Below are 15,415 nucleotides of genomic sequence, written 5' to 3' on the forward strand. Positions count from 1 at the left end.
TTAGACCGCACTGGGCCATTCACGACGGTTGAGGGTGATTGAGGCCATCCAGTATGTAGCCAATGTCTATCGCTAACTGGACGCACAGTCAACAAGTGACGCCGATGATTTGTCGGGAGTCAATCGCTGCAATTTTATGCTCTTTTTTGTCAGATTTCACGAGTGAGCCATGTGGCCAAAACTGTGTGGCGCCAAAATGGCCGTCAAAAAGGTCTTAGCGTTAGAAAGTTGGTAAACAGGCTTTTCAGGATGTATTGCCAGCTGTCTAAGAGTATCATTTCGGGGTACCTAACTCAAGGTGACTTAAGCTCTACTTACCGGAGGGCTCAAAACAGTCAAAAACGTCTTAAAATGGCCAAACATGTGTTTCGTTATGCCTGAGGCTAAAAAAACTGGAGGGTCGATGACATCAATGTGGTCATCTGGACTACCTAGTCCGTGCTCGAGATAAAACACCCGTCCAAACCCCAAAACGGTCCCATATGGGCGACGGAAAAGGCCTTTGTGTCATTCAGCTTTATTCCTATGCAAAAGGCCAGGGTCACGGTAATGTGGGTCAATATGCGTCCAGACACTGATCACGTTGCGAATGATGCTCCAGAAACAGTCTTGGGACGCAGAATGCTTCTTCAAGAAGATCTAGGAGGAGTTTCAGCTTTCTAGCTTAACTTGAACCGCAAGTATGACCACATTTTTTTAGTAGAAAATGGCATCCGGGAGGTCGTAGGCCCATCTTCAAGCAAGACAGTGCATCAGTGCAGAGGTCAAGCAAAGCATAAAAGCAGTGCCAGGAGACTGTGATAGGCGTGTGTGGCAAGATCACATCCCAGGCAACTCATCGGATCCAAATTTCATAAAAATGTGTTGGGAATATTGAAATCGAGGCTCGTCGAAGCGAAGCGGTGTTCCAGCATTGAGGAGCTCACGGCGCATGCCAAGTCAGTCTGCGCTAACTTCAAGCCTGCTATGCTGCCAAACATGCCGGTTGGCATGTCGCAGCATGTATTCATGTGTTTGCCTATGAAATGGGGAGCACATTGAGGGGTTATAAACATATCAAAACGCAATGTACTTTGTTTTACATGCAAATAAAAGGTGAGAACGAACTTATGGGACACCCTGTACTCCGGTGATATCATTGGAGTTCCGTTAGATTTTCAATCATGAAATGTTTGCTGTTTTAGCTGAGAATGCACACCAAAAGCGAACACCCTCTTACATAGTTGGATAAAGTTTAACATATATCTATCAAACATTTAGTGGGCTTTGAAAAGATATTGTATGTCGCATACTCAAAACCTGTTTTCTGTTTACTGCATTCATCTTTGCCCCGTCTTACGCTCAGCTGTTTGCCATTCGTCCTGATGGCTCGTGAGGTATTTTGTTTTGCTATCTCCGCCTAGCTGCCTATCTGCCTGCCTATGTACAGTCTGTCAAAGCTAAGAAAGAACGGATTGTGCTCAGTTATCGATGCACGTGTCTGTATAGATAACTTCGAATACGACAGAGATAATTTTTTCTTGAGCACATGTAGGCTATCTTCAACGTCCAATGCACGTGTTAAGTGCTTCGAGACGCTTTAGCTCCGTTCTCTTTAGGTTTGACAGACTAGTTATTTACCAGCCTGTTTAGTTATCTATTGGCTCAGCTATGTTACATCGGTCGACTTTCTTTCGCTGCGTTTCGTCCTATTTCGTGCGGTTGTTTTGTGTCTAGTCAGTATTGGTTTGTTATTGCGCGTCGTATTTCAGCTGATGTGAAATACACACACCTACCGCCTCTGTTCGTTTTCAATGTGTGAGCTGCAGAATGGTGCTCTTCACTAAAACTTCTAAGCCGAATAACAAAATCATTGGATATCAGTACCTATTAGCTAAAGACACTGTTTTAACATTGCCACAGTTCTGGTCTTGTGGCCGCTAAAACTTAACACTACGTAGTAACTTACACGTAAATATGATAGCAACGACAAAGAAAGGTATTTTTCGGCACACTGTCGTTACATAACTTTTTACAGGGCTCGCATAGTGTCTGATCGGGATGGGAAGAGTCAAGGTCTACCCTCGGTCGGCGCGTGAGAAGAGTCCAGGTCACCCATAGGTCGGCGGGTGGGAAGGGTCAAGGTCGGCGGCGGGGGATGACAGGCAGGAATATGTCGGGAGCTTATGAATGTTCGAATAGATTCGAGAACTATCGAAGACGGCTGTGAAACAGAGCATGAATATTAAAAGTCACGCTGTCAAATCAGACAACCCTACAGAGCAGGGCAGACCAGCGGTGTACTCCTCCCACAGAACACGTGTTGAAGTAGTTATATGCTGTATATGTTGTGCCCTTATCACAGTCTTGGATTCCCGAAGTGTTGTAGCACCGCAGCCTACATCATACATAGGTTCTACCTACAGTATGTATGACAGGTCCCAAACTACACAGCGGCTGGTGGTATGCGGCCTTTTTATTATTCACGTCTCACACACTACAAAGCGGTACCAATGACAGTTGCGCACTTCTAAATTTCTAATCTGACATTCGTGCTGCTGGTTGTTGGTGTACAATGGTGCCTTTTGCAACACAGCACGGCAATGCTTATTTGCGGTGATGATACATTTAAAGCGTCCTTAACAAGTAGAGGTCACGATAACACTTGGTAATACAGGGTGTCCCATAAGTTCGTTCTCACATTATGTTTGCATGTGAAACAGAGAACATTGCGTTTTAATATATTTATGACCCCTCAATATGCTCCTCATTTAATAGGCAAACACATGAATACATGCTGCAGCATGCCAACCGGCATGTTTGGCTGCATAATAGGCTTAAAGTTAACCCAGACTGACTTAACATGCGCCGTGAGCTCCTCGAGGCTGGAACAGCGCTACGCTTCGACGAGCCTCAATTTCAGCATAACCAACAAATTTTTATGAAATTTTGATCCAATGAGGTGCCTGGCATGTGATCTTGCCACAAATGCCTGTCACAGTCTCCTTGCACCGCTTTTAAGCTTTGCTTGACCTGTGCACTGATGCACTGTCTTGCCTGAAGATGGGCCTACGACCTCCCGGATGCCATTTTCTCCTCTATAAATATGTTCATACTCGCGGTTCGAGTTCAGCTTGAGGGCTGAAACTCCTCCTAGATGTTCTTGGAAAGGCATTCTGCTTCCCAAAACTGTTTCTGGGTCGCCACTTGCAACTTGGTCAACTCCAGAACGCCTATAATCCCACAACACAGTGACCCTGACCTTTTGCATAGGAACATAACGGGACGAAACGGAGGCCTCCTCCTTCGCCCTTATGGGGTTGTTTTCGAGTTTGGACGGGTGTTTCATCTCGAACGTGGACTAGTTAGTCCTGATGACCTGGTTGATGTCATCAGCCCTCTGTTTTGTTTAGCCTCAGGCATAACGAAACTCATGTTTGGCCATTTTAAGACGTTTTTGACTGTTTTGAGCCCTCCGGTAAGCAAAGCTTAAGTCACCTTGAGTTATGTACCCCGAAAGAACACTCTTAGACAGCTGGTAATCCATCCTGAAAAGTCTGCTTACCAACTTTGTAACCCTTTGACCTTTTTGATGGCCACTTTGGCGCCACACAGTTTTGGCCACTTGGCTCACTCCTGAGGGCTGACTGGAAAGAGGATAAACTTGCAGTGACTGACTCCCGACAAATCATCGGTGTCACTTGCTGACTGTGCGCGTCCAGTTAGCGATGGACATTGGCTACAGACTGGTAGGCCTCAATCACCCTCAATCGTCGCGAATGGTCACGTGCTGACTAAATACTGAGACGTACCCGTATCGGAGACCTCTATGTTGCGGCGTTAGCCGTCTCTGTAGGAAGCGGGCTCTATAGCAAAAACTATTTTGTCTACAGAAATTAGCTACTGTGGAGCATATTTCTACCAGCCATGGCAACCACGTAAGCTCAGTTACGAACCAATTTCAGCGTGTCTTTAAGCAAGAGAGCCTAAAAACGTAAAATTTAGGTGAGAACGAACTTATGGGACACCCTGTATGTTTGATGTTATCTTCGACATTTGTCTATAAAAGCTGTGATGTAGAGCCTGCTCCCAAATGTCACAGTTCTCAGGGCCTTTCCTCGCTGATCACAAATGCTGTCACTCTCAGGGCCTATATTCACAAAGGCGTCCGTGCGTGGTATACAGTCTGGTATACAGTCTGTATACAGTTTGTAAACACCCGCTGATATACAGCATGTACTCACAACTGTGACTAGGCATCCCTACAGTATATGTATACTCACAAATCCACACGCGTGGTGAGCGAACAGTGAACAAATACCCACTGGCCCCCATAAATGTGACTATCCCTACAGTCTCGACTCACAAATCTGACCATCTTTCGGCCTCTGTTTTCAACCGTAACCTTATCAGGGTCTGTACTCACAGATGTGTCCGTGCTTAGGGCCTGTACTCACAGATGTGTCTGTGCTCAGGGTCTGTACTCACAGATGTGTCCCTGCTCAGGGTCTGTACTCACAGATGTGCCCATGCCGAGCAACATTACACTCGCTAGTGTATAGCCCGCCCGGCAGCATCACCATGCAGTTGCTGCTGGTGCTCTTGTGCACCACGCCGTACAAGAACCACTGGGCCGGCACGTCCACCCGCTCCCCGTTCAGCATGTCCACGAACTCGCCTTCCACCCGCGGCTCCCACACCCCAACATACAGCCACTTGTGTGCAGGAGTCAGCGCCTTCATGGCTTCATACTGATCCTGCGTCCGCGGCACGGCAGGCGCGGCCTCCGGATCATACTGCCGGCAGGCGGAGAGGACGGCCTCCCTGCCGCCCAGCAGGCTGAACAGCCGGGTCCGGTAGGCCACCGTCCGGTCGGCGCTCAAACTAAACCCCTCGGGGAGTTTACTCTGGTAGAGGGAGTTGTTTGACTCGGTGAGGGGGTTAGAGGCCGAGTGGAGGGGGTGGAGCTGACAGAGTGTGTTGTTACGGCTCCATTTGATACAGGAGGGGGTACGGAGACAGAGTGCTGAGCACTGGAGGGAGGAGAGGGAGGCAGAAGAGCGGAGGGGGGTCTGGGCGTGTTGGACGCACCGGGCGCGGTACCGGTGGCTCTGCGGGACGGAGAGAGCCGAGGGAAAGGGAGAGAGGACTAGCAGCAGGGCGAGCCAGCGGAGCGAGAGGCCGAACCTCCAGGGAACTGGAATGGTAGATAGGGAGAGGCCCAACGTCCAGGGAACTGGAATGGGGAGCGAGAGGCCGAACGTCCACGGAACTGGCTTGGTAGAAAGGGAGGGAAGCGGTGGCTTCTGAGAGGACGACTTCATGCCGAAGTGTTAATCTATTGATCGGGATCACTGTGGCTGTAGGTACTCAGCGTTCTTTGGGATCTCACCTTCCCGACTGTGGTTCTGGCAGCGTCCCTTCACTTTTCCAAGAGACTGCTCCGGTGTCTTTCGCTGTGTTCTCGGATCTCCTTCCAGCGGTCCTTCAGAGCTGTGTCGGTGTCCCCTCGCTGCTCACATCCAGCGTTTTTCTGGGTTCCTGTCACACTACCTCACCTCTTCTTCGGCTCTCCTCTGGTGTTCTTCCTTGACTCTTTTGACTCTTCGGCGCCTTTTCGGTGTTCTTTCTTTGTCTTTAAACCCGCCTTCACTGCGTTCACTACGCTCTTTCAGTGTGCTTTCTTGCTCTTGGCAGCTGATCTGACGCCGAAGCTCCGCCTCCGAGCACGGATGCACTGGTGGAAAATTCACTTCCTTTATATACCTCCGCCGAGAGAAAAAGGTGGTTTTTATCTTACCCTCTTTGTCCAACTCCGCACATATCCAGGAAGGCTACTGCAGCAGGTCGCCATCAGTGCGAACTTGTTACGCGCGATGTGCGTCAAAGGTAATGCATTCTGGCGATATCGTCTCTGAAGTTTTGTAAATGTGTGCGACTTACTAAAGATTCACTGTGCAAGTTTGCAAGCTTTACTTTCAGTATAAGTGATGCCTAGGGTAGTGGTTAGCCGACGATTTTTCTTCGAACTTGTAAGCATCCCCGTGCAGAGTGAGTTGCATGCTTTTAGTGAGAATAACTTCGTCCATTTATGAGAACCACGTTTGAAGGATGTTCACAGTGTTACAGCACTTTCTGTTGAGGTCTGGAGAACGGTTTGAAGTTTTAAAGTGCCCGGGCAGCCGGCAGGAATGCTTCTGAGCATCATCCAACCCAACAGCAATGTCACTCCTGGGTGCAGCCTGCTCCGACGCCAGTCGAGCGACACTGATACCTAACCCAAGGCCTGTCCCGTACACTTGTTCCGTGCCTTATATTGCCGCTAAAAAAAGAAAACTTGCAAAGCTACCCAGCTCGTAACTTATCCAACTTCTACATATAAAAGCCGAATCACATCCTATACCTAGATTGTTCAATGTGCGCAGGGTATAACCATTCACTGAAGACGTGAAACTTTTGATGGCGATGCTTTGCCGTTCCCTCGTCGAGTTGATTTTGTCTGCGAGTCAAACTTTGTTAGTGGGCGAGAAGCCTGCAAGTTTGCCGCACCGTTAAAAATTGGTCGGACCGCCAGAACGCTGAATTCTCCTTTCCACACACTGAGCGCTGCGCCCGCAGATAAGCCAGAGCGAAGTTCTGTGGCTTGTTCCGGTGAAATATTCATTTCCCATTTGTCCGCAGCACACACCCGGTCCATGTTTCAACGGCGCCGTTTCTGCCCGAGTCAGTGCCATATTTATTTGACATCGAAAACGCCTAACACGTATAGCTCGTTATCAAGCAGTTTATGAGGGGAGACATTACGCTACACGCTGCTGCAACAAGTCAACGAACATGCCTGTGGGCTACCGGGATATGCCATCTCCCTACGTGTGTGGTTATGTAGGTACTTTGTGTCCATCAAACATAAGTGGCATTTCAAAACCCTTCTACACGCGCTGCACCCACCAGCGGCGCTCGGACACATGACGTCACTGGCACCTGTGATGACGTCATACACATTACGAGCCACCAAAACCACGAACTGCGGTGAATTAACCCAATCTCATCGGATTATAGTCAAAACAGCTTCGACGCATAACAATAAGACACATTGAGAGGCAGGCACAGAGCTAGAAGTGTACATACATTACAACAGTGGCAAATCGAAAAGCACATTTCCCCGCAATAATCAACCACGCCGTGCAGCGTTCCAATGACGTCAAAAATATACACAAACTGACCCAGGACCCTGTTCGTGCATCATTTGACGTCACCCTCCCCATCCGATGACGTCACAATTTCGTTTGCAGTGTCGTTTTCGTTACCAGCCCACACTCTACTTACCTATTACTGGTCCATCTTCTGAGTTGTCAAAGGGAAAAACGTATGACGTCATATACGTTACACATACGACTGGCGAAATCGTCGGCCCTTCTCCAGTAACCTTTCAGGTATTTAACATGTGACGTCATAAACGTACATGCGTCTGAGGACAACACCGCAGCTTCCATTCCAGCCGTAAAACATTTTGCGACACGTAACTACATATTTATTAATTTAGCATGGCAACGATGGGCGCCGATGACCACTGCAGTCCGGGCGCCCAAAAAAAAGCCAATTCATCATCATCATCACCGCTGCCAATACTACCCACCAAAGGCATAAGTTTTGTGACGTAATATGTCTTCACCTGTCACCATCATTATATATATAGACGCACACATCTGGATCTGACAGCCTCCACCCCTCCACTGACTGCCAGGGCTGACAGCAGTCATACCCAGTGACGTCACAGGCATCACTGACGTCACTGGCTCTCGTTTTTATGCGTGAAGTTGAGGAAGAGTCACCCTCCAGTCCCAGTATGACGTCACTGGTAGCCGCAACGTCACTGTTTCTCTGCTCTCAGCTCAGGAAGAACCCTCCCTCCAGCCGCAAAATGACGTCACTGGTTGCAAGATAACAGCCCCCCTCCAGTCTCAGGATGACGTCACTGGTCCCTCGGTGTGAAGCTGAGGAAGAGCCCTCCCTCTAGTCTCAGGATCTGGATGACGTCACTGGTCCCTCGGTGTGAAGCTGAGGAAGAGCCCTCCCTCCAGTCGGAGGATGACGTCACTGGTCCTTCGGTCTGAAGCTGAGGAACAGCCCTCCCTCCAGTCGGAGGATGACGTCACTGATAGTCGTGACGTCACTGGTTCCTCGGTGTGAAGCTGAGGAACAGCCCTCCCTCCAGTCGCAGTATGACGTCACTGGTCCCTCGGTGTGAAGCTGAGGAGCAGTCCTCCCTCCAGTCGCAGTATGACGTCACTGGTCCCTCGGTGTGAAGCTGAGGAAGAGCCCTCCCTCCAGCCGCAGGATGACGTCACTGGTCCCTCGGTGTGAAGCTGAAGAAGAGCCCTCCCTCCAGCCGCAGGATGACGTCACTGGTCCCTCGGTGTGAAGCTGAGGAAGAGCCCTCCCTCCAGCCGCAGGATGACGTCACTGGTCCCTCGGTGTGAAGCTGAGGAAGAGCCCTCCCTCCAGCCGCAGGATGACGTCACTGGTCCCTCGGTGTGAAGCTGAGGAAGAGCCCTCCCTCCAGCCGCAGGATGACGTCACTGATAGCCGTGACGTCACTGTTTCTCGGCTCTCAGCTCAGGAACAGCCCTCCCTCCAGCCGCAGTATGACGTCACTGGTCCCTCGGTGTGAAGCTGAGGAAGAGCCCTCCCTCCAGCCGCAGTGTGACGTCACTGGTTCCTCGGTGTGAAGCTGAGGAAGAGCCCTCCCTCCAGCCGCAGTATGACGTCCGGCCTCAGTTTGATGGTGTCCAGGCTGTCGTGGGAGGTGACGTGGAAGGTTCGCACCACGCTGGCCAGCAGCACCTTCTCCTCCATCAGCGCAAACTTCTGACCTGCGGGGGTAAGATATAATCAGTCAGAATACCTAATCTACCAGCACAAACTTCTGACCTGCGGGGGTCGGAGATAATAAGTCAGAATAACCTACCAGGGTAAACTTCTGACCTGCGGGGGTAAGATACAATCAGTCAGAGTAATCTATCAGGGCAAACTTCTTACCTGCGGGGTCACGGGGAGGTCGGATAAGCGGTCAGACTGATACACCAATCCACAAGAGCGAACTTCTGCCCTGTGAGCGAGAGAGCGTCCATCGTGGCAAAATCCTGACCTATCAATGAGGGAGAAGGTAAGATATAAGCGACGTTCTGATCTATGGGGCATGATCTGACCGGTGATAAGCTATAAACTGACCGGTGATAAACTAGAAATACTCAGACTCACCCCCTTTGTAACCGTTACTGCGGCCTAATCTGTTAGTTCTGTGATACCGGTCCCGCCCCCGTCCTAATCTGTCAGCTCTGTGGTGCCGGTCCCGTCCGTACGCTAATCTGTCCGATCTGTGGTTCCGGTCCCGTCCCCGTCCTAATCTGTCAGATCTGTGATACCTGTCCCGTCACCCGCGCCAAGCTGTCAGCTCTGTGATACCGGTCCCGTCCCTGTCCTAATCTGTCAGCTCTGTGGTGCCGGTCCCGTTCCTGTCCTAATCTGTCCACTCTGTGGTACCGGCCTCGTCCCTGCGCTAATCTGTACGCTCCACCACCCACCAATGCAGTTGCGGGGTCCGGCGAAGAAGGGAACATACCGGTCCCGTTCCTGTCCTAATCTGTCAGCTCTGTGATACCGGTCCTGTTCCTGTCCTAATCTGTACACACCACCACGTACCGATGCAGTTGCGGGGCCCGGCGGAGAAGGGCACGTAGCTGTACGGGTGGCGACCCTTGCTGTTCTCCGGACTGAACCGTTCCGGATCGAACCGCTCCGGATCCGGCCAGTGCACCGGGTCTCGGTGGATGGCGTACACCAACAGACCGACGTTGCAGCTGCCCGGAATCGGGTACCCGTCTGCCGGCCGAACACGGTGCGGTGAGGGTGCGGGTTCGAATCCCGGGGGGGGGAATATTATGTGAGAGAAAACAGATTTGAGAAATGTTTTAGTTTTCTTTTCTTTTTTGCATTGCTGCGTACCTGCCCCCTAGCATTTAATGACAGTGTGTTATGCGGTATTTTATCGACCACAAAACATATGAAGAAGAGATTTATTTTCAGTAACACTTTTAGTTCAATCCACAGCTGACGTGTTCTCATATACCTATGCATTATGCACTCCCGATGACGTCACCGCACTAACTGACCAATGACGGTGTCTGAGCTGACGTCACAGATGACGTCACCGCACTAACTGACCAATGACGGTGTCCGGGTTGAGGTCACCGATGACGTCACCGCACTAACTGACCAATGACGGTGTCCGAGTTGAGGTTACCGATGACGTCACTGCACTGACTGACCAATGACGGTGTCTGAGTTGACGTCACCGATGACGTCACCGCACTAACTGAGCAATGACGGTGTCCGAGTTGAGGTCACCGATGACGTCACTGCACGGACTGACCAATGACAGTGTCTGAGTTAAGGTCACCGATGACGTCACCGCACTAACTGACCAATGACGGTGTCTGAGTTGAGTCGTCGGCCAATCATGGGCACTGGCGGGAACAGTCGCAGCGTCTCCTTGATGACCATTTCCAGGTAACGGAGCTTCGGCAGGTCGTCGCGGGTCAGCGGCCTGGGAATAAGGTCACAGAAGGCAGAGGTCACAGAGGTCAGAGGTCACAGAGGGGCAGAGGTCATAGAGGGACAGAGGTCTGTAAACAGGTCACAGAGGGTCAAAGGGACATGTCACAGAGGGGTCTGTAAAAAAGGTCACAGAGGGTCAAAGCTCACAGGGGGTCAGAGGTCAGATGTCACAAAGAGACAGAGGTATGGTCAAAGCTGGTTAGAGATCTGTAAACAAGTCACAGCGGGTAAACGGGCTGTGAAAATCTGTGAAAGTGTCATCGCGGGTTAGAGTCTTGTGGATAACTAGGAAACTTGGAGGTCCATCAGCAGGATAGAGCAAGGAAATGGTCTTGCTCTGACGAAATGGATAAATTGTTAACCCTCGCCAGCCGAGGGGGGGGGGGGGGGTGCTTCGCTATAGCTCCGAACACGCTAGCGATAGAGAGCTGAAACTTGGCATACCTGACCTTTGATCTAAGCCGGATCTTTTGACACCAACCGCATTTTTGGGTCAGGTCAGGTCACTGACCTATGACGTCATAAGTGAACCTCTGCACGGTCTTCAGATGTCGCAACTTCGCAACGCCCTCACTGCCAGAGGAGATGTCACAGGGAAATGAAACTTGCAGGACCTAGTATCCATTATGAGTCTCACAACTTGTATATCTCGGATTTTTCCTAAAGGTCATATGAGGTCAGGTCATTTTCGTGACCTCACCATTATATGTAAGTCAATGGGGAAAATTCATAGGTACTGCTATTCTGGCGCCGGGAACGATCTCCCACTATCTCAAGCACATAGAATCGTGATTTGATGCACTCCTTGCAAAGTTAGATGCGTCACTTTTGCAATGTTGACCTTGCGTGACGTCATTTATGACGTCATCAAGGTCATATTAGTTTTTCGTCAATAACTCTTGATCAAATTGAGCTAGCGAGTCGGAAAAGCCACTAATGGACTCAGGAAGACCTGCCGAATCGAATGATATGCGACATGACCCCTCTCGACCAACTTCGTTACCTTAGGGTGCTGACCTGACCTTGACCTGAGGTCAACACCCCAAGTTGACCTGACCCGAACAAAAAGTATATCATTCGACGCGCCTGAGCGAGGCGAACACGATGCTGCCAAAATCGCGGCTCTGCGGCCGTTTTTTGCGAAGTTATTCACCAAAAGCTGAACCGTACCTTGGGGCACTTGACCTGACCTCAGAGGTCAGCGGTTGACCGAGGACCTTAAAATCGGAAACCAATCTCTGCGTCTTGTAACGGCGTACACGCTCGTTTTTTTCCGCGACGCGTTAGCTCCACCAGGGGCGAAACGGCGATGGGGTCGTACCCGCCCCCCCCCCCCCTCGGCCGGCGCGTATGTAGAAAACCAAAAGGTCCGGCTAGGGTTAACTCAGCACCATTTCCAAATGGAGAAAATTATTCCTATATCCTGATGATACTAGGGGAAGTTGGGGCAATGCCGGAGTTGGGGCAAAGCCGAAATTCGAGATATTTCGAAAAACGTACGACATGGATGCCACCTCTCAGTGATGCTCTGAAGCTTAAGTGACTAACAATTATCGCATGTTTGTTACGAGTCGTCATTCGGAATACTTCGGCTGTGAGGGCGCCAAGAGCGTTTTCAAGGTACGTTTCCCTTGTACTTCATGCGCCTTTGAAGCTACATTTCTTACTCATTATGCTACCGTTTGTCTGGCCAATTCGGTCAAGTAATCTTCAGCATGTCTTTGCATAAGTGTCCTGTCTATTTGAAATTTATACAGCACGTTGAAAAGTTATGGGCCTGCAAATGAAAGTATGGCTGGCTGGGGTAATGCCGAAAACGTGCAATTACGCGCGTTAAAGCACGCTACGTGAACGTTACTGCTGTAGAATAGCAACACGTATTTTTAGTCACACAAATTACGCTTTCAACCGACACAACGGCCTGTTACCTATAAGGAATGATTTACCTGGCCTTTTATTATTATATCACACAATTATAACTTCCAGTGTGCACCAAGCGTCCTCAAGCTCTTAAAACGCGTGTCAGCTTTGATGAATTCTGGATAAAGTTGGAGATAAAATGGCAAAGCATCAATGTCGGCATTCCTCGTAGATCATTTCTCCCATTTTCGGCCTTCCCCGCAGTCCGGGGCAACGCCGAAAAAGTCACTTCTTTGATACTTTTAGTTTGTGCGCTTAACGGTATGCGAATTCATCAAATGCGCCTGGTATGTTTGAAAGGCAAAAAACTGGCCTCTCGAATGACGCCAACAAGAATAGCTTATGTTGTCTACCTTGCGTGCTACGGGCGTCAGAAAAAAGTATTCGGCGTTCCCCCAACTTCCCCTACATTGAGATTATTTTGTGTGTGATAAAAACACAAATTAACACAACCGACATTTCAACAGAATTCAATCCAACATTGGGATTTTCAGAGAAAACAAAGTTACATAGAAACCTCCAGCAACCCGAATTACCAACAACAAAGACCTGAACTCTCTTAACCAGCGATCTGAATTTACAACACCAGTGACCCGAGCCTGCACCTCTAGCGACCCCAGTTCGCACCGCTAGATACCCGAGTTTGCACCGCTAGTTACCTGCGTTTGTAGTCGGGCGTGTGGCCTTGACCGGGCCGGACGCTCAGCCGCGGGCTCCGTGCGGCGGTATGGCTGAGTGAGCGGGGCGCGCGGAGCGCACGGGCGGCGCAGTGGGCTGTGCGAGTGGACGTTGTGGCCCAGTATGGACGCGACAGAGGTTGCTGTGGCATTCGCGTAACGTGACACATGAGGTGACTGGAAATCACAGCTAAAGTGAGTGCCTCTGTGCAGACTTTCCGCTCAAGTGACAGTGGCAATTTCGCGATGGACTCGGATAGTGGCGACGACCCGACATTCACGGACTGCCAAGCATCTGGGTCCGAGAGTGCCAGCGGAACGTTTGGTGGTCGGAAAAGACAGCTTTTCTTACACGATATGGTCCGCAGTGCTGATGGGAAACGCGCCAAACGCCAGGCGGCCGGGCGGGGGTCGGGGTCGCCGGGCGACCCGCTGGCGCCTGCGGCGGGTAGAGCCGGCGCCGGGCCGGCCTCGGAGCCGGTGCAGCTGAGCGCGGCCGCTCTGGCAGAGATCAAACAGCTGATCGACCAGAGCAACGCCAACGTCATCAGGGCGCTAGAGGCGAAGTTGGAAAGCGTGGAAAGGAGGCTGAATATGCTGGAAGGAGAGTGCATGGAGAAAGACTGTAAGATCCAACAGCTCTCGAAACAGCTGGACCAGCAGGTGAGAGCGAACGAGGAGCTGGATTCCAGACTGGAGGAGCTTGATATGAACGGTCGGCTGTCGTCACTCATTCTCGCGTGTGATGCATTTAAGGCACACCCGCGAAGTGCAAGTGTTGAGCAGCTGGTCGTGACTGTGCTCAATCAGAGAGTGCCGGGCCTCTCCGTGACGACTGCCGACCTGCAGGCGGCGCACAAGCTCCAAAATGACTCTAAAGTGTTCTGCAAGTTCACGAAGCGGCAGGTGAGAGACGCGGTGTACGAGTCACGCTTCGACATGGTGCGATTCCGTGAAGGTAACACCGGCCGTGACGGGCGTCAGCTGGCGCCGCTCTACATCTCCGAGTCGCTGACGCCCAGAAACCGACTTCTTTACGACGAGCTCCTACGAGCGAAGCGGCCGGAGAGCGGCGGGCTGATCGCCTCCGTCTTCAGCCGGCGGGGAGTCGTCTGGTGCCGCACGGAGAGGGGCGGCGCCAATCTCCGGGTCCGGGACGAGGCTGACCTGCGCAGGATTCTGGGCGGCAGGCGTTTCCCGGTGCAGCAGCGCGTCTCCGGGCGAGGGGTGCTGCCCCGGACGTCGCCTGCCGCGCGGCGGCCCCCTGATTCGGACTCCTTCGACGGGCGGCCTCCTCCGCGCCGGGCGGCCGCGGATGCTCTTCCGGGACCTCCCGGGGACTCCGGGGCCGCTGGGTCTCGTGGTACTGCTGCGGAGCCGAGAGAGACCGCATCTGTGGCGGATTCGGGTGCGACGGCTCCGCCGGGTCTGCCGTCGGCGGGCGGGGTGGCCGGCTCTAGCTCGGCCCCGGCCTAGCGGTCGGGTTCGGCGGGGAGGGCGGCGTCTCGTCTGTCCCTGGTCACGTGAGTGTGGACTTTAACGGAGTGAGCGAGACTCTCCGCACGGTACGTTCTGATGAAACGTCACTTTTTCAGTGAAAGTAGACAGAAAAAAACTGTAAATGTTAGCGACTGATAACGCCAGTGAATATGGTGATGTGAGTAGTAATTACCGAAGAAATGGTGCTTTCGATTATGTATTCCGATCCTATTGCCAGTTGAAGTTCAGTAGGCAGTTTTTGCAAATCGGCGCTCAGCGAGTTGTTTTTCTTTTCATTTTGGTATTCTGCGCCTTAAGACAGGATTGGAACGTATCCGTCCGTTTATGTAGAAGTCTGACCGTTACATTGGGGGATAGTCGGGTGTTGCGGCTGCGGACGGTGCTGGGTCGGGTCGCCGTGTAGCCGTAGCGTGTGGCTGCCCGGTGAGTGTGACGTCACACGTGGTGGAGGAGGGCAGCTGAGACGGGTGATCTGCCCGTCCGTACCGGCAGCGGCCGCCCCGGTCTGGGGCGACCGGCCGGGCTGCCGGGCGTGGTCGGTGGCCGGCTGGGTTGCCGGACGTTTTGGAGCTTGCGCCTGTTATGAGATTGAGTGAGATCAAAGCTGAGATTAGAGCGCGTGTCTGGCCGGTGATAGGTCACCGTCCGGGTTGTGTTCTCACCTCTGACCAGGTGGCTGCGTCGCCCGGGGCTCTGTTGCGTGGAGCAGGTGATAGCGGGCA

The 15,415-nt window shown here is 51.7% G+C and overlaps 1 protein-coding gene across 3 annotated transcripts in view; it reads right to left on the bottom strand.

Annotated features, from left to right (window-relative positions):
- Window positions 1-7,487: 7,487 nt before the first annotated feature.
- LOC122373945 (cytochrome P450 4V2-like) overlaps window positions 7,488-15,415 on the bottom strand; it is a 108,248-nt gene continuing 100,320 nt past the window's right edge. The window contains exons 11-14 of one of the 3 annotated variants that reach the window (XM_043352401.1): window positions 10,487-10,585; window positions 10,256-10,278; window positions 9,682-9,861; window positions 7,488-8,852 (exon numbers count right to left, since the gene is read on the bottom strand). In XM_043352401.1, the coding sequence (XP_043208336.1) occupies window positions 8,689-8,852; window positions 9,682-9,861; window positions 10,256-10,278; window positions 10,487-10,585 (466 nt within the window). In that variant the 3' untranslated portion in view covers window positions 7,488-8,688. Of the gene's footprint in view, window positions 8,853-9,681; window positions 9,862-10,255; window positions 10,279-10,463; window positions 10,586-15,415 lie in introns of all 3 variants that reach the window. The other 2 variants (XM_043352403.1, XM_043352402.1) reach the window with 2 other exon arrangements.

This window comes from Amphibalanus amphitrite, unplaced genomic scaffold, assembly GCF_019059575.1.
Source record: "Amphibalanus amphitrite isolate SeventyFive unplaced genomic scaffold, NRLGWU_Aamphi_draft 001577F_arrow, whole genome shotgun sequence".
NCBI classification, from domain to species: Eukaryota; Metazoa; Arthropoda; class Thecostraca; order Balanomorpha; family Balanidae; genus Amphibalanus; species Amphibalanus amphitrite.